Source organism: Brassica napus, chromosome C8 (genome assembly GCF_020379485.1).
Source record: "Brassica napus cultivar Da-Ae chromosome C8, Da-Ae, whole genome shotgun sequence".
NCBI lineage: Eukaryota > Viridiplantae > Streptophyta > Magnoliopsida > Brassicales > Brassicaceae > Brassica > Brassica napus.
In genome coordinates, this window is record NC_063451.1 from 27,055,827 (window position 1) to 27,078,914 (window position 23,088).

The window sequence follows — 23,088 nt, forward strand, 5'->3', positions numbered from 1 at the left end:
AAAAAGTAAAGGAGTGAACGTGCAAAAAAAACAAAATTTGGCCATTGATGCTCTTAAGCCGCTCGTGACGGCGAGAGGCAAGGTCACAACGCCGGAAAGCAGAGTCGGAGTCTGACGATGTTCCCCATGACGTCGATGGCTTACTCTTCGGCCAAATCTGCCACTACTTTATCGGACGACTTTCCGGCCAAATCGTTTGCCTCAAGCTCCTCGTCTGATTAAATTATAGCCATTGTGACGAGTGTCACCTGTCCTGGTAAGACTCTCTCCATCGTGGCGAGCTTCACCTAACTCGTGTCGGATCGACTCTCTCCAACTCGACTCGCTGAACCACCTCTATGCTCCTTTCTCCTTCTTTTTCTCCTTAACACATGTATTCAATTAAACTAATATTTAATCTTGGAAACAATTATTTTTGAAAAGTTAAATTCTTGAAAAAAACGAGATTGCAGTAGACCTAGATTGCAGGAAGAAGAAAATAAGAGAGAGAAGACAATGGGTCCCATTAGTCGGCAAAAAGTTAACCGAATATACACGATAGTTTTGGTTTTAGTTAGCAGAAACTACCTAATTGAAAGTGTTCAAGAGTGAAATATAAAAGAGTAAAAATGACCCAAAGTGTAAATCTTTCAAAAAACAATCCATTTGTAAATTGGCACTTGACAACAAAGAATAAAAAGGTATTTCAAAAGTTTTAATATTATATACTTTCCTCATGTTTTTCTTCTAATGTAACTATAATACGACTGTTTTATTAATAGTTTTGAAATTTATAACTTACAAAATCCTATTAGAACCTAACAAAATTTTGAACAATTGTAGTTTACTTTTTCTCTGTTGGATTTTAATTCATATTGTATGGGCATGTTTATTGGGGATTCGTAAAGGTGAAGTTTTAGCGTAATATAAGAACTGTTTTTTAACTTTTATTTAAGAGTCGGTTTTTAATTTTTTTTAGTTAAAGTTAAGAGGCGGTTTTTATACTTAGACCCTGAGAACCCAAGTAAACATCCCCTGAGCGTTTAGTTTAGATTTAGACCAATCGGTTTAATCCAAATTGAAGACGGTCCTATATAAACCCAACTCGAGCACAGAGAGTCATCATTACTCCACAAACTTCTTCAACAACAAAAAAATGGCACCCGCATGCACCAGAATCAACTCACTCCACGTGGCAGTGATCGGAGCCGGAGCAGCCGGACTCGCAGCCGCACGCGAGCTACGCCGCGAATCACACTCCGTCGTGGTCTTCGAGCGCGGCACACAAATCGGAGGTCTCTGGGTGTACACACCTCAAACCGAACCCGACCCGCTCAGCCTCGACCCGAACCGAACCATAGTCCACTCCAGCGTCTACGACTCGCTCCGCACCAACCTCCCAAGAGAGTGCATGGGTTACAGAGACTTCCCTTTCGTGCCCCGAGACGACGACGGATCCAGGGACCCGAGAAGGTATCCTAGTCACAGCGAAGTCCTCGCTTACCTTCAAGACTTCGCGAGAGAGTTCAAGCTCGAGGAGATGGTTCGGTTCGAGACTGAAGTGGTTTGTGTTGAGCCTGAAGGGCAAAAATGGGAGATCCGGTCAAAAAGTTCCGATGGGATCTTCAAAGATGAGATCTTTGATTCTGTCGTCGTGTGTAATGGACACTATACAGAGCCTCGAGTTGCTCATGTTCCTGGTAATAATTAATTGATTAAAAGTCTTAATCTTTCTTTGTCTTTTGATGATTTTGAAGTAGTTCATGTTTGATCCATGTGAAATCTTTAGGCATAGATTCATGGCCAGGCAAGCAGATCCATAGTCATAACTATAGAGTTCCTGATCCATTCAAAGACCAGGTAGGTTCTTACAGAATCTATTAACCCTTTACGCTTTATTTATTTGTCCTTTTCAACAATTGTTTATTAGATTCTCTACTTCTTATATTATATTTCATACAAAAACGTAGTTAGTAATGTATCTTTATATTAATGTTCTAAAAATCGGTTTAAACTATGCCTGCGGCAAATCGGTCCAGAGGTTCAAAAAATTGGTCTAGGCTTAAGCCTAATCAATAATCATCTATAAAATGCTTAATTACCGTCTAACATTTCTTGAGATTTGCTAAATACATTGTGTGGATTCATTAATCTTGCATTCTTGGTCTGAAATCTTTGAAAGGTGGTGGTAGTGATTGGAAACTTTGCGAGTGGATCAGATATAAGCAGGGACATAACAGGAGTGGCCAAAGAAGTCCATATCGCATCTAGATCAAATCCATCTGAGACATACGAAAAGCTTCCCGGGTCCAACAACCTATGGCTTCACTCTATGGTATTACAACAAAAGAACCAAAATGAAAGATAATAAAGATCAGAGAGTGATGTGATTCTTATGTTTTTATGCAGATAGAAAGCGCACGCAAAGATGGGTCGATTATTTTCAAGAATGGTAAGGTTGTACAAGCTGATACTATTGTGCATTGCACCGGTTACAAATATCACTTCCCGTTTCTCAATACCAATAGCTATATAACCGTTGAGGATAACTGTGTTGGACCGCTTTACAAACATGTCTTTCCTCCTGCTCTTGCTCCAACGCTTTCCTTCATCGGTTTACCATGGATGGTGAAGTCTCTCATTCATTCTACGGTTCTTTCGTGGCTTCTTTGATCATCGTTTCCTAATCAGATTCTTTGTTATGAATCACAGACATTGCAGTTCTTTATGTTTGAGTTACAAAGCAAATGGGTGGCTGCTGTTTTATCTGGCCGTGTCACGCTTCCTTCAGAAGACAAAATGATGGAAGATGTCACCGCCTTCTATGCAAACCGTGATGCTAACAAGCTTCCCAAGAGATACACGCATAAGCTCGGTGAGTGTCAGGTTGATTACCTCAACTGGATAGCCGAGCAAGTCGGTGCACCACCTGTTGAACACTGGAGAGCTGAGGAAGTACACGGCGGGTATCGAAGACTCGCCACGCAATCAGACACTTTCCGTGATAAGTGGGACGATGATCATCTCATTCTTGAGGCTTATGAAGATTTCTTGAGACAGAAGCTGATTTAGTGTTGGAATAGTTTATTGTCTTTAATACTTTTAATTTGGAACAAAATAATATTTCTATAACAGATTGAATCTAAGAAGTAAGACCTAAGCATGTTGTACATTTTCTTGTTGACGCCATCTGTTTAGTTCACTTTCCACCATGCTCTTTGCCGCTTCTGCTGACTCTGCTGACTTCTGAGCCAACTCCGTTGCGTGGTTCATCTCCTCTATAGCTTTCAGGCTCGCTCCTAGTTTAGTATCCGCTTCTGTTTTTCTTGCGTTGATCTCTTCAAGCTCAGCTGCTATATCTGCTAGCTTCTTTTCGGTTTCAGTCTCTGTCTCCCCTGCTCCTCGTTTCAAAGTTTCATACTCTAGTACTGTGATCTTTATCTTTGAAGAAGATGATTCGTCCTGTTTCTTGCTCTCTTGCTTCTGAGATATCATCTTCATCTCCTCGCGCACTTTCTCATCAGCCGCTTTGGCCTGTTCCACTTCTCTTATCACAATCTCTAGTCTCTTTTCAGCTTCCTCCGCAGCTCTCATAGCGGAATCGGTTTCTTTCTTCAAACTCTCTATCTTTCTATTCATCTCTTCAGCTTCGTTTCTTGCTCCCAAAGCTTCTAACTTCATCCCCTCAAGCTTCAAGCTCTCTTCCTTGAGAGCTTCCACCTTCTTCCTCTCCTCAACCTCTAACCTCTCTGCTTCTTTCTTCTCCATCTCTTCGCTTTCTCTTCTCATCTCTTCAAGCTCCATCCTTATAGAATTCACCAAGCTCCGGAGAGAGCATTCTTCATCAGAGGCCTCTTGCAGCCTCGTAGTAGCCTCATTCAGCTCGTTTGTAATAACTTTAACCGTGTTCATTTCAGACTCATGAGCTTTCTTCATCTCTTCCCTTAAACTCTCAATCTCCGAGGTCGTCTCAATAAGCTTGCCTTCAAGAGTTCTTGCTAGCTCAGGCTCATACTCTTTCCTCAAGACTAGTAGCTTCTTCTCCGCCTCCTCAACCGCCGTCTTGTAACACTCTCTCAAATCATCTTTCTCCTTCACAATATCGCCGTACTCTTGCTGGTTCTGAGTGGCCGCCACCTTGAGCTGATGAATCGCGTCTTTCATATCCGTGATCTCTTTGGAAAGCTCGTTGACCTTAGCGGAGTTTACTTGTATCGCACGTTTAGCCTCAGCGGCTTGGTTTAGGGCCGTGGCTTTGAAGTCCATAGCGGAATCAAAGCTTTGTTTGATTTTGTTTAGCTTTTGCTTTGCGGCATCGAGTTCAACGGTGGTGGAGAGATACTGCTCTCTAGCAACATCGAGCTCGTGGTGGTGAGGAGGGGAGGAGCCTTGGGACTTGTCATGCTCAAGCTGTTCTTCTCGCTGTTGGACGGTTTCTTTGGCGTCGATAGCGGATTGTTTAGACTTGTTAACGGTCTCGAGCTTGTTGCTAAGCTCCTCCATTGTCTTCTTTGCTTTTGAGAGATCGGAGAGAGCGCGAGATCTTGTGATCTCGGCGTTGTCTAGCTTTTGTTTGATCTTGATGAATTGCTTGTGGGCTAGCATTAGCTGTGTTTCTTTGTCGGTAACGCTCTGAAACATTTAAAAAGGGTTTCTTGCTAAACAAGGCATCTAGAAAGATTATACTACATGTTCTTGATTCGGCTATAATGATTGTTGTTGGATTAGTTTACCTCAGAGGAAAGGCGAGACCTTCTTGGAGTGCTTCTTTGCCTTGAGACTACTTCACCAAACAAGCTCACGGCAGCTTTCACAGACTGGAACGGTGCTCTGGTGTCTATCTCTCCGACCTCCGACGTCCTCGGAGATTCAGGGCCTTGTTGTTGTACTCTAACGTTCACCATTCTCTACACCTACCTGCATGCAAAACATTGTCAATCAATAAAAGAAACTAAAACAAAAGGACATAACAATCCTAACATGATCAGCATATTCTTACATAAACGATGCAAAATCCATGCAGGTTGCATATAATGAAATGGAGAAAATTAGATAGAAAGGAAAGGAGACATGTACGTACCTTGATTAGTTTCTCTTTCTTCGTGTTCCTCGTTGTTGTTTTTTCCTATTGACCTCTTCTTATATAACCCATTGTTCTCTATAATTACGGGACTTTTGGTTGGTTATTATCCTTCTTGTCTCTCTGATCTATATTTAGAAGCTTAGTTACTGGCACGACACCTTTCTTTCTTCTGTCTGCATTCACGTCGCTGCCTGTCTCAATGCCATTTACTTATTTGCTTCTGACTATTATGAGCCAAAGGTTAACCTTTTATAAAAAAAACAAACTACATGCTCCTCATGTTGAAGTTAATTTTTAAGTTGAATTTTGAGTGACTTGTTCCTGGTGGACACATTTAGAGAATAACGTTTGTAACATATATTTATATATGTCAACATTAATCTCGCATCATCTCTCTCTCTACTATCCCTATATCTTTCTTGTTAAACGACCTCTTCTCATATGGAGAATGCATCTAATTATTATGTCTTAGTCAAGTACAGTTGGCTAGCCACTAGCCAGAGTCAATAATTTTTGTCTTTTTAAGAATAGTCAAATCTCTAATGGTTTCCAATAGAGGAAAAGTGCAACTCCAGACTCTCTTCTAATGCGAAATTATTAGTTCCACATATGGTCACACGGATATAGACTGATTATTTATGGTTCATTTGAATATCCGAGAGCTGGTCCATCCGTAGACTGCATATCCCATCCCAATGTTAGGTCTAATTTTTTAATATACCCGATTTTAACCTTTAAAAAGAAAAGTCAAATATACAGTTGACCTCTTTGGATACTACTAGACAAGTCTTTTTAGATATTTTCTATTGTGCACAGTAGCATTGACTTGTTCTTTCTTGACGCTAAAAAATCTTATCTCTCTCTCTCTCTCTACCTCAATTGTGCAGAGATGGGCGGTTGTTTCTCTGTCTCGTTGCCATGTGATCAAGTGGTGAATCAATTTTCTCAGTGGTTATGCCTCAGGGGGTGTTATATCCACAACCTTCCTGAGAATATCGTTGCTCTTCAGCATGCCATGGCAATGCTCACGGCAAAGCTAGACGATGTGCTGAGAACAGTGGGCAGAGAGGAGTTTACAGGGCGTCAACAAAGGATTTCCCAAGTTCAGGTATGGCATGCTAATGTCCTAACCACCAAAAAAAAAGTCGACGATCTGCTTAGTACTTATGAGGCTGAGCTTCAAAGGTTGTGCCTATGTGGTTTTTGCTCCAAAGATTTAAAACTGAGCTATCTTTATGGGAGAAGTGTTCGCCTGATGTTGAGAAACTGAGTTCTCAAGGAGGATTTGATGTGGTGGTCGAGGCATCTACGTTTGGTGAGGTGGATGAGATCCCTATTCAACCCACCATTTTTGGTCAGGAAAGAATGCTTGAAAAGGCATGGACGCTTCTCATGGAAGATGGATCAGGGATGTTGGGTCTGTACGGTATGGGAGGAGTGGGGAAAACCACACTACTCACACAGATCAACAATAAGTTTTCTGAAATAAGTGACAGGTTTGAAGTTGTGATATGGGTTGTTGTGTTTAAAAGTGCAACAGTCCGTAAGATTCAAAGAGACATAGCTCAAAAGGTTGGCCTTGTGGAGATGGGTTCGGGAGAGAAAGACGAGAACCAGAGAGCCCTTGACATCTACAATGTTCTTAGAAGAAGAAAGTTTGCGTTATTGTTGGATGACATATGGGAGAAAGTGGATTTAAAAGCGGTAGGAGTCCCGTACCCAACTAGAGATAATGGATGCAAGGTAGCGTTCACAACTCGCTCTCGAGATGTGTGTGGCCGCATGGGGGTTGATGATCCAGTGGAAGTTAGCTGTTTGCAACCAGACGAGTCATGGGATCTGTTCCAAAGGACAGTTGGGGAAAACACACTGGGAAGTCATCCAGACATTCCAGAACTTGCGAGAAAAGTCGCTAGGAAATGCCGTGGCCTACCGTTAGCACTCAATGTTATCGGTGAAACCATGGCATGCAAAAGGACAGTACATGAATGGTGTCATGCGGTTGACGTTTTGACATCATCTGCCACAGAATTTTCAGGTATGGAAGATGAGATCCTTCCTGTTTTGAAGTATAGCTATGATAATTTAAGTGGGGAGATGGTGAGATCATGCTTCCTCTATTGCTCTTTGTTTCCTGAAGATTATCATATTGATAAAGAGAGGCTGGTAGAGTACTGGATATGTGAGGGGTTCGTAAGTGAAAAGGAAAGTAGAGAGAGGACATTAAACCAAGGTTATGAGATCGTTGGTACACTTGTCCGTGCATGTTTGTTGATGGAGGAAAGAAAGGATAAATCATACGTGAAAATGCATGATGTGGTTCGTGAGATGGCGTTGTGGATATCATCTGATTTTGGTAATCAAAAGGAGAGATGTGTTGTGCGAGCTGGTGTTGGGTTACGTGAAGTACCAAAACTCAAGGAGTGGGCTACTGTGAGAAAGATGTCTTTGATGAATAACGGGATTGAAGAGATCTTTGACAGTCACGAGTGTGGTGAGCTTACAACTCTATTTCTACAAAAAAACGCGTTTGTAAAGATCTCGGGTGAGTTCTTTCGATGCATGCCTCATCTAGCTGTTTTGGATCTATCAGAGAATCACAGTCTTGAGGAACTACCAGAAGAAATATCAGAGTTGGGCTCTTTGAGATATTTGGACGTGTCATATACATGTGTAAATCAGCTACCGGTTGGTTTATGGGAATTGAAGAAGTTAATACATCTCAATCTGGAACACATGAGCAGACTAGGGAGTATTTTAGGGATATCAAGTTTGTGGAATTTGAGAACATTAGGACTACGAGGTTTGGTGCTAGATATGAGGCTAGTGAATGAGCTAGAACTCTTGGAACATCTACAAGTTGTAACCATAGATATATCATCGGCTTCGGTTGTGAAGCCATTGTTATGGTCTCATAGGTTGGTCGTGTGTATCAGAGAGGTTGATTTTAAGTACCTTGAGGAAGAATCAATGAGAGTCTTGACTTTGCCAACTATAGTCAATCTCCGTAGGCTCAGCATTAAAAGGTGTGGAATGAGGGAGATGGAGATAGAGAAGACAACTTCTTCGTCATCATCATCATGGAACAAAATTCACACAGCTCCATACTTCTCAAACCTCTCTAAAGTCTTTATAACTAAATGTCATGGTCTTAAGGATTTGACGTGGCTGTTGTTTGCTCCAAACCTTGCTTTTCTCCAAGTTAGTTTCTCAAGGCAATTAGAGGATATAATTTACCAAGAGAAAGCTGCGAGTGTTGAGAATGCAGCTACCATTGTTCCTTTTAGGAGACTAGAAACGCTGCACCTATCTGCTTTACGTGGGCTCGAGAAAATATATTGGAATGCTCTGCCGTTTCCATGTCTGAAAGTTATCCACGTTGAAAAATGTTGGAAGCTAAGAAAGCTTCCATTGGATTCAAATAGTGGCGCCGGGGGTAAAGAACTGGTCCTAAGTTATGGAGACAGAGAATGGATAGAAAAGCTTGAATGGGAGGACCAAGCCACTCGAGTTCGTTTCTTAACTTCGTGCAGGTGGCACTGGCGAGCTACACAATGAACTTCACTTGCTTTTCTTTTTTTTTTTTTTTTTTGTAAAACTTTATGTCGCCAGTGGTTTCACGACATTTGCTGGTTTGTACAACTCTTGCTCTCTCCTATTATTTGCATAATTAAGTATTTTTCTTATCTCCCTATTTGTATAATATGCTAGACGTTTCAATGCTTGTGTGTCGTGTCAAAGATGGCCGAGAGATGAAGCACATACGTGGACCAGTTAGTGGAGAGTTTATGTATTGGATGAACATGGGACATTATCAGAAGCTTTCAGACAGAATGATTGTAATGTTAGTTCCTCTTCACTCTTTCTCTCTGTTCTTGGTTTAGCAATGTTAATGTACATAATGCTCATAAAACAATTGCACTTTTATGAAAGTTTTGGTTTACTTGTGTGGATGATTTGAAAGTGATGGATGTTTGAACATCCTTTGACTTAGCATGAGTGAAATGCAGAACAGAGAAGATGCATACGCTGCTGTGGTAAGGCAATGCCAACACAACATCAAGTTATGTATTGTAGTATATCTATTGGTTCTTATCGATGTTATGTTCCAGATATTGTTGGAGATTTCTCTAAACAAGGTCTAGGAACCGAGATCATACTTCCCAAGAGAAGATCAAGAACAGTGCAAACAAAGGCAGAAGATATTCAAGTGACATATGGGTGTGCACATCTTGTCCAATCAAAGTGGATAAAAAGATGGAAATCCCTCACACGGGGGAGATCATCTCTTCTTTACAAAATTGAACGAACCGGAGTTTAAACCCCTTTTTAGGCCCATTAGTTTGGTCGGTGGTACCAGGGATGGAGGGAGGACTTGTGTTTGTTTAGGTTTGTTAGAGAGGATGGCGGGGAATGATGCTGTGAAGACAGCTAAAATAGTTGCGTGGTGGGACATGAAGGACTGTCCAATTCCGGAGGGGTATGATGCTCGTCGGGTACGTCCAAGTATAGAAAGGGCGTGCAAGGAACGAGGCTTCTCTGGTTCTGTCTCCATCACTGCCTATGCCGACCAAACAAAAACCCCTGATCACCACCTTCAAGCGCTCTCTTCCACTCGAGTCGCTGTTGCACATACCATATCCGGTTAGTCTTTTTCTCTAATGGTAGTATATATATAACAAAACAAAAACCCCTACACTAAACATTATTATGTTTTCTTAAATCCATTCACAGAATGTACGTGCAAACTCATGTACGAGGATATTGTGGAATGGCGAGGTCATAATCCACCTCCAGCGACAATAATGATCGTATCCGATCACGTGGAAGGTGACTTCTCCTGGGATCTAGCCCGGCTACAACAGCGCACTAGGTACAAACTTTTTATGGCTTATTCAGTCGAGAGTTACAAAGATTTCTTCCTGCTCCGGAATGCAATATGGCTTTGGAATAAATTACTAGAAGAAGGAGGAGGCGCACCACTTGTGGCGGGTGGATTATCATCTGCCATGTTTTATTGCAAATCTTGCGAGTTTGATTGCCAAAGCCTGGAGAAATTCAGGAAGCATCTCTCCAGTTATAAGCATGGACGGGAAGAGTTTACAAGCGCTAGGTGGTACACACGACTCGAATGTGTAACGAAGACGTGGAGAAGGAACTACAGGGCCACGCCTGAGCACGCCACATCTAAAATTCAGGTTTGGTGGGACATGGTTAAATGTCTGATTCCAGAGGGGTATGATGCTCGTTTGGTCCGTCCAAGTTAGAAGCCTCATTTAAGAAGATAGGCTACTCTGGTCCTGTTTCTATCACTGCCTATGCCGACTATAAAGAAACCCCTCATCACCATCTTGTAGCGCTCTCTTCCACTGGAGTCGATCTTGCACATACCCTCTACTGGTTATCGGATGTGGATTGGGACGACTACGTCCCGTCGCTTATTTCTCGTTATCTACAAAAGAGTAACTACAACTGTTTTTTGGCTTACTCATTTAGGCCTTGTAAAATGACAGTTATGCTCACTTCCGCTGAGTGGCTCTGGGAAAGCTTACTTGGAGGTTTTTCAGAGAAAAGAAGTCGACAGATTCTTAAGAACTGCAGTGAAAGTGCATCTACGAGAATGTTTTATTGCAAATTGTGAAAGCCTCGATGAGTTCACTAAGCATCTCTCAAGAAGTAAAACACATGCAAAGGAAGTACGCATCCTCTCTCCCTCTCTCTGTATCAATCTCTCTCTGTATCAATAGATTGTTCCATTGTTTAACCATTTTGAGCAACAACCTCTTTCCATTCGTTGTCAAACAGGAGAATAGAATTATTTCGCGTTGTGAATTTCAAGACCGCGAGCGCACGCTAACTAAAATATCCAACTACAACCATGAGGCAAGTTTTTCTTAATGATATAGTTGTAGATTTTTTTTTTAAAATGTAATACATGTCCAAATACTCATTGTTTCATATACATGGTGTAGATAGGATAATCTCCCAAGAACAAACGTATGAGGAAGGCACCCCTGAAGTGTAGTGAAGCTCTTATCTTCCTTCCTAGTCTATGTTTCCTTTTGCTGGTTTAAACCCAATGCTTGTTTAAATTAAGACTCTTTTTCGGGAACACGAGGAACGAATAGGAAATGAACGTATATGAATAAAATTGCAGGAATGAAAATGAATGCTTGTCCCTTATCAAATTTAACAAAAAAATGTTTTTGTTCTATATTTTTCTACAAAAAAAAGGTATGGAGAAGAATAAGAAGGAAAAACTATTCCTTGTGAATGATGTTTTTTTTTTTCGAATGATAAGGTATTCAGTGTTCTCTTTCGTTCCTTGGTCACCATTCAAAGCCTAAATGGAATGTGTCCTTTTCTTCCGTTTATCGAACTTCTTGAACATCTGAATAAATAATTACTTCAAAGTTTAGTTAGATTCAAAAACATACTCCTTCTATTCCTGAAATTAAGATTTTTTAGATTTTTTTCTTGTTCCACAAAAATAGATTTTCTATATTGTTAAGGTACTTTTTTATACTTTTGAAAAACATTAATTGAGAATATTTAAATTGATTAAATTTCATTGGTAAAAATTTATTGGAAAATGTATAATAAAAATAAAAATAAATTAAATTATAAATATTTATTAAATTTTTAATTAACGTGAATACTCTAGAAAATTTTAATTTCAAGAATGGAAGGAGTAAATGGTCTTGGGATTTGTGGCCTAAGTAAAAGATGAAGTAAAAGACACACTGATGATGATAGTTCACATGCCTCTGTCTCATATTATGCTAAATGTTTTCTTTATGATTTCAGATCGGTGCAGACGACTTTGGCGATTTACAAACTATGAGTTGGCCTAGTGGTAAAGGGTTCTGCCATTTGGGTTCAACTCACGGTGGGAGAGACTATTTATAATGCTTGAGTTTCCGGCAAAGAGGTGAAAACACTTTTTTTTTTTTTTTTTGGAATGGGTAACTAGTTATTTGTTTTTATGATCGACAATAGTAAGAAATTTTTGATATATCTTTTACCAAAAAAAAAAAAAAAAAATTTTGATATATCCAAGCTTATCGGCTGGACCTTGTTTGTCAAACTTAAAGAGCACGCCCAAATTATGATGTCCCTTGCACCAAAATAAATGGCGAAGATTTTTGATCGTTTTCACAATTTTCTTTTTTTTTTGCTAAAGATTTAAAAATGATCTTAGATCGACAAATGAGAATAATATTCGTCGCTTTTCCATTGGAATATCTTTCAGCATAGCGATATGGAGTTTCTTGTGTACGCGATGAAATTTCGTAGGGAATGTTATAATCGTATCGGATGGAATTCGCGACAAAGTTTACAACAATTTTTCTTTTTAATAGAGTTTACAACTATGTAGGAAAAATTTAATATATTAGACACACATGTATATGTTCAAACTGGTTTGAATCAACGTTGCATGTTGTAGAAAAAAATCATGCATGTTGTAACAAATATTAGTCACAAATTATATTCATTTAATTGCAGTGAAAATGTAATATACGAAGTAAATTGTAATATACGGTTTCTTTTTGTGCCGACCTTGAAAAAACATAATAATTGTTAAATTCTCCATGAGATAATAAAAAAGTAAATGCTCTTCTTCTTTTGACCAGAAGAAACAAAAATAAAATCATTCCTTCTTTCTCCACTGCCTGTCTCTATATAACATAATCTTGACTCGAGCCAATATGTAAATAATTTTTTTGTATCTCCTTAAAACCACATTCTTCTCCATCTTCTTACACTATTTATGGTTATACATACCCATCAAGCTTCCTTGGAATTATTATCCTTATGAACACAACTCTGGTAAGTGGCAGACTACATGTGTCATTTGAATACTCTTCTGAATTTTATGTATGCTGCTATTGTTGTACATGTTCAAATTATATACAAACATAATTAAGGCATAATTTTTCAGAATACCAAATTCAATAATCTTGAATTCTAAAGAACAAACTGAGATGTGATTATGTGATTATAGTACAGCGAGAATCCGAGGCAAATAAAATTGAAATAGCAGATTATTTAAAAACTAAAATGATAAGAAGAGACAATTGTCTCTTTTTCAAAAAAAAAAATATGGGAGTTACATTTAGATTATAATTTATATGGTTAATCTTATCAAGTACAAGTATATATGCATATAACATAAGTTCAATAATGTAGTAATTAATAGAATCAATCAAAGCAAATATAATTATGTACCGTAATCAACATCTACACTTAATTAGTGTTCGTGTGTACGTATATATATGTGGATATATGCATTTATATGATATATTATTTCTGCTCACTTCCATAGGTCAATCTGACAACTCGAAGAAGTAGAAGCAGCATATTCTTCTCCCATGTCGGAAACTCTTTCCTGATCTTTTTCTTCATCAACTTGGTACTCCATGTTGCTTGTGTCATTGGCATTGTTCTGTTGAGAAGCAGAAGCTGTGGCGGCCTCTTCGTTGCTTAGCTGAGAAGCGACGAATTTATCAAGAACTCTCCAGTCGGTGACCTGGTCCATCGCTTGCTCGTTCCCGCTATTCATGTATGGAGAGCTGAAAATCTGATTCCCTTGATTCAGTTGTTCCTCATGCGCGAGATTAGACTGCTGCAAGTTGGCAATACGGCTCGAGTTATTATCGTGGTTGCTTGAGATGCAATTACTATTATCTTGTTGGATCTTAGGGCTTTCAAGCTGAGGAAGTTGGAGGAATGATAAAGGAGATTCATGAAGAAAATGATGTTGTTGTACCAGGTGGTTGTATTGTAGCTCTTGCTTGCTTGGCAAGTTAGGGTTGTTGAGAGCGTAAGCAGATGCATTGAATCCATATGGTAAATGCTGTTGGTACTGATGCTGGTGCTGATGATGATGATTGGAGAGAATCCGCCGTGGACCGTTTGTCTCGAGCTCAGATGCCATAAAAGAGAGCTGGTCGTCATACCAATGTGAAGGCGATGAGTCGTAATCTCCCATTCGTCTCACTGCAGCCAATCTCTTCTTGAAAACCCTACACACAACCCAGCCTTCTTCCTACAACCAAATATCATATATGGGATGATCTCAAATGGTCTAGGAGATCACGATTGTGTGAAGAGAAGTTATGGTTTAGGGTTGATATAATACCTGAGGAGTTCCATTTTCATCGGTTTCTAAGCGGTATTCATGCATGATCCAATCAGATTTTTGTCCATTTGGGGCTCTTCCTTTGTAAAATACAAGTGTTTTCCTCATACCAATAAGGCTATGCCTCAAGTATATAGCCTTATCTCTTCCAGTGGCTTTCCAAAACCCTGCTTTAGTTGCTCTGTTGGTTCGAGTCCCTGTGGGATACTTTTTGTCTTTATGGCTAAAGAAGTACCAGTCACTTTGCTCCTCATGTCCAATTTTGCACAACTCTATTTTTACAAAGAAATGAAATCAGTTTTTTTTTTCTTTAACTTTTATTAGGAAATTAGAATAAAGAATGAAGGCTATATATAGAGGCCATGTGATGAGGCAAACCTTGAAGATCCCATGGCTCAATCTTGTAAAGATCAATGTCCTTTATGAAATCGATTTCTATTCTCTTGGATGCAACTTTTTTCCTCAGGTAGTAGTCTACAAGTTCTTCGTCTGTTGGGTGAAATCTAAAACCCGGAGGAACGTGTGAAAATGAATTCATACTTTCGACTTCGTAATTAATTAATAACCTGCTTATTAAAAAAACTAACAGTTACATATATATATTGTTAACATAATTATGTGATTTTGATAATGAGTGTTATGTCTTAGTTAGCAGCTACTTTTGTTACAACTATGATATATGAAGACCAATCACATGGTAAAACTATATTTCCCCGGAATGATTAAATTTATTTTTATTAGATTCACGGTAAATAATCAGAGTATAACAATTCCCATTTTTCATATGATGATAGTTTAAATTATACAGTTAGATACGTGCACTATATATATATATATATATATTATGAACAAGATCGATCAATTAAAGTAAAAAATCTGCTTAATTATTGATTCATTTGTATAACATAATCTTGGATGTTTTATTGCATTTAAGTTAATGTAACCAAACAAGTAAAGTTCAGAAAATGAAGAGGAGAACAGCCTTTAAACTGAGGTTGATTTTCTAGATTCTTGTATAAAAGCGTATTAAAAATCCTAATCAACACAACGAAGATCGATTGATTTTCTATATTAACTTAATAGTTAAGACTTAGATGATATTTTGCTTTGCTTGTAATATCAGCAAGATTAAGTATGATGAGATAAAATATGACGATGATAATCAAGGTGATTAACGAAGACGACGATAATGGATTAACGATGATTCAAAAGTAAATACTTTTACCTAAACAAGAAAGAAAAACAAAGTATTTGTGAAGGTGATGATCGGAGAAGAATAAAAAGTTGATAGTGGATTAGGGTTTTACCTGAAGAAACTCTAGATAGAAGATTATTCAGCTGAAACGAAATTTTGTGTGTTTTGGCTACTGTATGCTTCTCATCAGAAGTTTGAACACTTCAACACAAGACTAGGGAGAGAAGGGGGTCCCTGAAAGAAGAGGGGACAAGATTTGACAGTGCTTCTCTGGAATAGGTTACCGGAAGTAGATATCAGATCCCGAAGAGAGAAAGAAAGAATGATAAAAAGAATGGGAAAAGGAGAAAGAGAGTAGGGTTTAATATAAAGAAGATCAATCGATGAAGAGCGCACAAAAGACACAAAAAAGAAGATGACAACCGTGTCCTAATAATCTATTATATTTTAGTTTTTTATCTCTCTCTTTCCCTATCAATCATACTTTTCTTTTCTCTCTGAGTCTTCTTGCACCTAGAGAGAGAAAGACAGAGGGGGACTTAATTTGTTGCAAAAGCTTCGGGAGTAGAGAGAGAAGGAAGTAGAGAGAGAAGGATAAGGGGGCGAAGTAGTATTTCCAGAGAGAAAGAGAGAGGTGGCAACATACATTACCACCCACCAGCTCTTGATGGATATGCTTGGTCATCCCTATTAAGGTTCTTTCTTTTGTTTGTCCTTTACATTAAGCTTATTTTATTAGTTTCAGTTAGGTCATTTTTCATGTCCAAAAATGTCTTATATCCATACTAAAAGTAACTCAAATATTGGCTTTTAGTATGTGTTTTGTCCAAATATCTATACATCCATAATTTTCAGATATTTTTTCTCCTTTTCTATAGAGACAGTAATTACTTGAACGTTTCTGCACAAAACACTAAATGCTAAAGACTATCATAATATCTTTTTAAAGGAATATCTGCATATTTCTTTAATTTTTTTATTTCATAAATGTTGAAAATAATATGTTATAAGTTACCCACTAGCTACTTCATATAAGCTTAATTATGCAATCAAAAGTTGAATATATACGACTAATTCATTCAAAACATAGTGTATCCATTATAATGTGAATTAACAATTTTCTTTTAAGGATCAAGTTGATTTTTTTTCTTTTCCAACTACTGATCGGTTGAAATTGAAACCATTTAGGTTGAAAGCCATAGTACTAATACCTAAAACAGTAAACCAAATACCTATTACCGGCCAAGCCGTCCTGAGTGCTGGTTCGGTGATTCATGCCATGTCAGATGAGTAAGATATGCGGAAGATGGGGGGGGGGGGGGGGGGGGGGGGGGGCTTGCCCTCCTCCTTCCCTTGCCATAATGTTCATAGGCAGCTTAAATTGGATTTCCTTTTCTAACTGGAGTTTATTCCAAAGATGAGCTATCCCGGTCATTACCGAAGTATCATTCTCATTTTATGAGATGACTTCGGTCTATATCAATTAAAAGAAATGCAAAAGTAGTAAATGAAAAAAAATTTAGACCGGAAATTTATTGGATCTTCGAAAAGAAGACTTTCTAAGTTTAGAATGAAAAATGATTTAGATTCGAAATAATTCAAATCGATATTTCTTTCTCATTTGTATATGTATGATATATCCCACAAGACTTGTATATAATAAGAAAAGAAATTCGAGTTTGTAAAAGTGTCGGATGAATGAAAAAAGATAATGAATTTTTGAATAACTAAAAAGAGGGTAAGGTGTCAAACAGATTTTTTTAGGGAGTAGGGTTGGGGATAGAGGGACTTGAACCCTCACGATTTTAAAAGTTCCACCAACTGTAGCAGTACCATCCGCTAATTTTTTTCCCTTTTTAATGCATTTACCCCGGCGAACCTGAGGTTTTTGATGCATACAAGTATTTTTGTTTGAGCGTTGATACATAATTAATGGAATACTTACAGTATTCTCATTCCCCGATAAAATTATCTTCTCAGTGTCAGTATAAATGATTTTTCCCTCTTGTTCGGCTATAGTGGGATCCCCCGAATCTAAAGCCACTTGGCGATCCAATCCAGTTCCAACAAAGCTCTTCTCTTCTGAATCGGATAGATTCATATCTGAAAGAGTTTGACAATACGTTCTTTCCAAATTTACTCTTTGTCCCTCTATTAGATGTGTTCCAGAAATGTCTGCAATCGAGTAAATAGCTCTACGAACTAATGGATCGGATCGAATAGGAAAATGGAAAGGTTTGTACAAGTTATACCTTTCGTCGCCACTTTGTGGAAAATCGTTAGATATGAATATGTTAGATACCTGTGACCCGATTGACGAAGGTGATCGCGGAGCAACAGCCGCGTCCGGATCAGATCTACATACTCGGCAATTCATCCGGTGACTTCACGGTCGCCAAAGAAGCCCCAAGAAGCATCAAACATTTCCGATGAGATCCATGGAGCAATTCTTAGATAGCAAGCACTAGCTCCCAGTGGGACTTCATAAAAAGAAATCAAACATAAGATCGAAGAGAATGAAACGCACGTAGTGGTCAGAATAGCGCTTCCTTCTGATCCTAGAAAACGTCCGAAAAACCCTACCACTTCGAGTGCGAGAAGGAAGGCTGATGAAGAAGAAAAGAACTCGACTTTTCCAAAGACATATGAGGCATACTCAGATGAGTCTTCGTGTCCAGAAGTCTATAATACCTCCTATACTTCAGGCTACATTTGGTTAAGCAGTAGATCCAATCCAGCTTAGCAAGCTCTAGAGAAGGAGTTGCCTGCCGTATTGCCCGTAGTGTGTACTGAGGTAAGGCACGACTTATCGGCTAGCTGCTCTATTGCTATCTCACAGAGCTCCTGTTTGTTTTTTGGAAATGAGCTAGCTTAACCCTTATTGCGACAGGCTTAATACAATCGTGTTGGATCTCCTATTCGTTCTGCTACCAGGAAGAGAAAGACTGATTGCGACAGCTCAACCGGATGAGACATCTCTTATTTACATAACTATGCCAACCGAGGAACGCCTACCAACTCCGCCAACCCCATTGATTTAGCCGCACCTGAACCCGCAACCGAGGAATGCCTCTCCTTTCAGTCGAGTTCCGTTGGACCTCTACTCCGCCTACTTCTTGTGCCAACTTCGACTGCCTTATTTCGAGATCTTTCTATAAAGAAATTTCAGTTGAAAAAACCAAAGGCGAATTACTGCATCAACCGCTAGGAATGTGGAGAAGAAGTAAAACTGAATGGTTCCACTTACACAAAACTAAGAGGGGATGCCGCCTACTACTAAAATCTCGGTTTTTGCAACAGTTGCGTTCTTCTATGCAAGAAGAAGACTTAGAAAGAACAAAGAAGTTTGGATCCGAAAAAGTATGCTTAGGAAGTTCATTCGCTGAGCACAAGAACTCAGGTTTATTTGTTTTTAAATAAGTGCGAAGGTAGGCTCAAGCAAAGATTCTGCTCGTGAGCGTAATGGTATAAGCCTGCCTGACTGTGAGACCGACTGGTCGAACAGAGACGAAAGTCGGTGTAGAAACCCGTTTAAAAAAAAAGAAAGAAAGAATGATCGAGTATCTTTGTGGTGGTCGAGTTGCGGACGATCAGATTGTTCTTGTTTGAACCATGAGTCAAGAATGCCACTAGGCCATGGTTTGACAAGGCCTTAGATTGATCAGATGGATGTTTTGGAACCAAGCACGACGGGATAGAAGCACGACGGGAAAATCCAAAATTGGACTAAAACCTTAATTTCGGTATTATGGAAGTTTCTGATCAAGCCGAAGAATCAGGAAATATTTACCGCCAAGGTCAGAGTTCAGATTGGAGTTTATTAAAAATATTCAGCTCATCAGAATGGGAGTAGAAAAATATTCGGGATTGATCGCGTGTCAGAAATTTACCGGAAGGACCGAAATCAGGGCAATGGACCGAGAAGCTCGAGGTGGCTCGTTGCATGGGTTCAGAACGTGGTGTCAACCATATTACAAGCTGAGTGTCTACAGAAGCTTGAGGTGTCGTCGTGCATGGAAGTTGTACATGCAGCCTGACATGTAGAAGCACGAGGTGGATTGACCAAGCACGAGGTGTTTCCGCGCATGCAACCGAAGCATGCTGCTCGACATGTGTGTGATGCTGTGGCGCCTTGCATGAGTTCTAGTCATGCAGCCTGATATCTGGGAGTAGTGGTGGCGTCCTGCATGTGTCCTGGACATGCAGCAAGCCATGTGGAGCACGAGGTGCCGCCGCGCATGCGTCTGGAGCCATGCGAAACGACACACGGGCTGCCACCAACCTGAAGCTGATTGGTTGATGTCTTCTATAAATAGCCCTCGACCCCAGCTCATTTCAACACATCCAGACCTGTCCAAAGCCAGTTAAATACGTGAGAGAAAAGTAGAAAAAGAAAGCAAGAGTTTCCGATCTATTTCGAGAATTTTAGAGAGATTGCGAGGTCAGTTCTCTACTGATTTCGAGTCAGCGCCTAGGGACGGTTCTGTCCAACTGAATTCGTCCAGGCCACTCAGTTCCTTTGATGATCAACTAGAGATGCTGTCCGGAGTTAGTTCAGTTCTACGGGTTCAGATCAGTCGAAGTTCTGCTCGATACTCCGCCGGGAAGTCCGAAGAACTGTCCAGAAGCTAGAGGAGGTTCTGTTCGAGTCCAGATCAGCCTGTCGAGGCATGTCAGTTTCTTCATGGTGTAGCCGAGGTTGTATCCAAGACAAGATCAGTCCAGTCCACTCCAGTCATGTCGCCAATTGGGTTTTGGCCAAGTCTTCTCCAATCAACCAGCTGCTTATCGGCAAAGAACACTGTGAGTTATGATCAATTGATTGCTGAGTTGTTTTCATGCATGTTCTCGTTACTTGGAAGTTGGATCATGGCAGGAGGCAAGGTCTAACTGAGTAACGGTTTTATTAGTTAATAGTTGAGGTTATGTTGATTGAGTTGATGGCATGCTTGTTATTGCTTGAGAGCCGTAGTAGCATGCTAATGGTTAGCTTGATTGGTTAGTTAGCGAATGCGGAATGCTTAGATGATATCACTAAGTTGTGGATAGTTAGGTATTCTGGAATTAGTCTTTACGCCAGATTCTGGAATATGATTGATTGTGTTAATTTGCGATTAATACTAGGAACCTTGTGTTATTTCACCGAGTTTAGTATTAATCATATATTGGTCATATAGCATTTGTGTAACCCACAATGCTAGGCATGTTTGAAGTGGAATGTGTTGGTTGTGTGGCGATTAATACTAGGAACCTTGTGTTATTTTTTACCGGGTTTAGTATTAATCATATATTGGCCGATAGCATTTGTGTAACCCACAATGCTAGGCATATTGGGGTGAGTTAGTGTTCCTTCAGACCTCGTACCCGGCGGGTTCAAGGAAACCCCTTATTCGCTGGATCAAGAAGACTCAGATAGACGGGGTCATGGCCTATGGCTGAGTGATTACATGACGGTGTAGTGTGGCAGTGACCCGAAGGACTGTGGGCTGTCGCACGGTGACCCCGAAGGACAGTGGACCGCAGTCGGTTGAAAGTTCTTTCTTCTGGCCTTTGTGGTAGGGAGATAGGATATTGCCGATAGTGAAGGAGGAACCTAACGTCACCAGGGCCCGAGTTAACTATATATATTATATCGTGCTTCAGGTTGTTAAACCATGTTTTCAATCGAGGTTGAGTTTGGTGATGAGCTAGTAATTAGCATAATGCTAGTTATCTTGCTATCGTTTACCGCTGCGTATTTCTGATATTGCTTATGTTATTGAATTGTGCGATTAGGTGAACCTCTCGCTTTAGATTGTTTGGGGCGGTATAGCGAGGGGTTGTATTTGTTAGTTGGGGATTGTAACTCACTGAGTAACATTAGGTTACTCACCCAATTCCGTTGTCTTTTTTTTGCATGTCGCTTTAGCAAGGATGATCCGATAGCTTGGTGTTACACTTTTGGACCGCCGGAGTAGATTTCATGCCTTTTGTAAACGGTATTGCGTTATGTGTTTTGTTGGCTCGATTTGGCATTAGGCCGGGCCCAGTTTTGAATTATTTCAATGTATGGATATTTCTTGAATCAATAAAGTAAATGTTTTATATGTGCTTCATGAGTACTCTGATATTTGACTAGTCCGGTCTAACACAACGTTAGGTCGTGGTACGGGTTGAAAAGCCTTAGGCCTCGATCTAACGGAAAACACTAACTCTAGGTCGTGGAGTAAAGTTTGTGACTCTGGCTAGATCGTCCCTAACCCGTCACGTAGCGCTTCCGGACCATGGTGTTGGGTTGGACGATCAGTCATGTTCTTGTTTGATTGGTGGCTGGATGGTTGGCCTTTCATCTCTAACCCTGGGTGATGGACGGTCGATCGGTCATGTTCTTGTTTGATTGTTGGCCGGTTGATTGACCATATGTCTAGGACGGTTCGGGTGTGTTACAGTCGGCCATAGTGATCCGGGAGTCCCGTGTGGAAGGGCTCCCGCCCAACGGATCAAAGGTACGCCGGGGATAACTGGCTGATGACTCCCAAGAGCTCTTATCGTTGGAGTCATTTGGCACCTCGATTTCGACTCATCACATCCTGGGGTTGAAGAAGGTCCCAAGGGTTCGGTTGTTCGCCGTTCACTTTGTTCTTTCTCTTCCCTTCTCCCGTTAGCTTGTTCCCCTCCTCCCTTCCCAACCTTCCCAGCCCTTCCTCCAAGAGTAGTTACGCCTTTTCCGTCAGTGGAGAGAGCGAGCAACGACCTGTGAGCGCCCGTAGCTCACTCTGCAAGTGGTAAGGCGTAGTTCACCCCCTATCGAACGGAGGAAGATCGATTCTTTCTACCTATTCTATGTGTGCGTCTCGATAATCTTTTAGAAGAGCTTCCACGCCCCATCTTTGGTCCCAATTCACCTGCACCCGCTATAGCAATTCAAATAAGTGGTTATTGAGTTCATGGAACACAAACAGAATCTTGAATTTTGTATAGAAAGAAAAGATAGTTCGTTCCTCACAGCAGGACTAGTGTAAACAGGTTCTAGGTCAAGCGATCCTATAGGCAAGTTTGAAAGTCGTTACCCCCCCCCCCACCCCAATTAAATAGTATTCCACCCTCTTTCTGGGCGAACTCATTAAGTATTTGATGAAGGACGAAAGGTACTCGACGGAGAGGGAAGAACATATGTGTATTTGCTGCAAGGCGGATTGAATCCTTTTTGCTTTCAAAAGCTACGCTCGATCCGTACCTCTCCTTTCAATCGAGTTTCTATCTTTCTTCTCACCAACCAAGGCGAGGCGCTCTTAAGCCGTTTAAGGAAGGGAAGGGGCCATCTACTACAAAATCATACCTTTCGGACGTTGCCACCGCTCAATCCACCCCTGCAGAAAGTTGGTATTCAAGAGACGGAAACTATGTCAAGAAGGTGGAACTAGGAATAAAAACAGGGATCCACGTCGAGCCATCCTGACAGACGAGCAACATCAATTGATTCGGCAGACACAAAGACGAAGACAGAGACGAGCTAACATGTAAAGTAGTGGATTGGAAAAGGATGGTAGCCCACCCAGGACAGCAGATAGAGTAAGGTTGGCTCTATGCGAGAGAGGAAAACAGCATGGACGCGGCTCCTTTTGGATAGATCGTCAAGCAATTTACCCATATAGTTATTATCCCGAGGTTGAAATACAATCCATTACATCTGGATTGAAACTTGAGAAC

General features: G+C 40.2%; 5 protein-coding genes across 6 annotated transcripts; 3 read left to right on the plus strand and 2 right to left on the minus strand.

Annotated features, from left to right (window-relative positions):
* The first annotated feature begins 1,078 nt into the window (after window positions 1-1,078).
* On the plus strand, window positions 1,079-3,191 carry LOC106382400 (flavin-containing monooxygenase FMO GS-OX5). The gene is made up of 5 exons (XM_013822423.3): window positions 1,079-1,679; window positions 1,769-1,839; window positions 2,162-2,314; window positions 2,389-2,607; window positions 2,692-3,191. The coding sequence occupies exons 1-5, from the start codon at window positions 1,136-1,138 to the stop codon at window positions 3,049-3,051; spliced, it is 1,347 nt and encodes a 448-aa protein (XP_013677877.1). The 5' UTR covers window positions 1,079-1,135; the 3' UTR covers window positions 3,052-3,191.
* On the minus strand, window positions 3,136-5,137 carry LOC106382399 (WEB family protein At1g12150-like). Its single transcript, XM_013822422.3, has 3 exons — window positions 5,060-5,137; window positions 4,713-4,896; window positions 3,136-4,611 (listed from the first exon to the last, which is right to left on the minus strand). The coding sequence occupies exons 2-3, from the start codon at window positions 4,881-4,883 to the stop codon at window positions 3,136-3,138; spliced, it is 1,647 nt and encodes a 548-aa protein (XP_013677876.1). The 5' UTR covers window positions 4,884-4,896; window positions 5,060-5,137.
* A 726-nt stretch (window positions 5,138-5,863) lies between these two features.
* LOC106362187 (disease resistance protein RPS5) lies at window positions 5,864-14,445 on the plus strand. The gene is given in 6 exon segments (XM_048766368.1): window positions 5,864-6,309; window positions 6,312-9,099; window positions 9,175-9,706; window positions 9,797-10,758; window positions 10,868-12,892; window positions 13,389-14,445. Coding segments are annotated over 2 exon segments (2,667 nt in total). The 5' UTR covers window positions 5,864-5,951; the 3' UTR covers window positions 8,621-9,099; window positions 9,175-9,706; window positions 9,797-10,758; window positions 10,868-12,892; window positions 13,389-14,445.
* On the plus strand, window positions 9,466-10,329 carry LOC106362188. Its single transcript, XM_048766888.1, has 2 exons — window positions 9,466-9,706; window positions 9,797-10,329. The coding sequence occupies exons 1-2, from the start codon at window positions 9,466-9,468 to the stop codon at window positions 10,327-10,329; spliced, it is 774 nt and encodes a 257-aa protein (XP_048622845.1).
* LOC106379924 (NAC domain-containing protein 7) lies at window positions 13,134-16,386 on the minus strand. Of its 2 annotated transcripts, XM_013819771.3 has the most exons (5): window positions 15,512-16,235; window positions 14,583-14,770; window positions 14,205-14,476; window positions 13,833-14,111; window positions 13,134-13,688 (listed from the first exon to the last, which is right to left on the minus strand). In XM_013819771.3, exons 2-5 carry the CDS (start codon window positions 14,740-14,742, stop codon window positions 13,377-13,379), a joined length of 1,023 nt encoding a protein of 340 aa, XP_013675225.1. In that variant the 5' UTR covers window positions 14,743-14,770; window positions 15,512-16,235; the 3' UTR covers window positions 13,134-13,376. The 2 variants fall into 2 exon arrangements, with proteins under 2 accessions (XP_013675225.1, XP_013675224.1); XM_013819770.3 differs by having other exon boundaries at window positions 13,134-14,111; window positions 15,512-16,386.
* Between the last annotated feature and the right edge of the window lie 6,702 nt (window positions 16,387-23,088).

Coding starts and splice junctions, on each gene's coding strand:
- LOC106382400 (XM_013822423.3), top strand. CDS start 1,136: ATGGCACCCGCATGCACCAGAATCAACTCACTCCACGTGGCAGTGATC. Junction 1,680..1,768: donor TCGAGTTGCTCATGTTCCTG/GTAATAATTAAT, acceptor TGAAATCTTTAG/GCATAGATTCATGGCCAGGC. Junction 2,315..2,388: donor ACCTATGGCTTCACTCTATG/GTATTACAACAA, acceptor GTTTTTATGCAG/ATAGAAAGCGCACGCAAAGA.
- LOC106382399 (XM_013822422.3), bottom strand. CDS start 4,883: ATGGTGAACGTTAGAGTACAACAACAAGGCCCTGAATCTCCGAGGACG. Junction 4,612..4,712: donor GGTCTCGCCTTTCCTCTGAG/GTAAACTAATCC, acceptor TAAATGTTTCAG/AGCGTTACCGACAAAGAAAC.
- LOC106362188 (XM_048766888.1), top strand. CDS start 9,466: ATGGCGGGGAATGATGCTGTGAAGACAGCTAAAATAGTTGCGTGGTGG. Junction 9,707..9,796: donor TGTTGCACATACCATATCCG/GTTAGTCTTTTT, acceptor ATCCATTCACAG/AATGTACGTGCAAACTCATG.
- LOC106379924 (XM_013819770.3), bottom strand. CDS start 14,742: ATGAATTCATTTTCACACGTTCCTCCGGGTTTTAGATTTCACCCAACA. Junction 14,477..14,582: donor TGAGCCATGGGATCTTCAAG/GTTTGCCTCATC, acceptor TTGTAAAAATAG/AGTTGTGCAAAATTGGACAT. Junction 14,112..14,204: donor ATGAAAATGGAACTCCTCAG/GTATTATATCAA, acceptor ATTTGGTTGTAG/GAAGAAGGCTGGGTTGTGTG.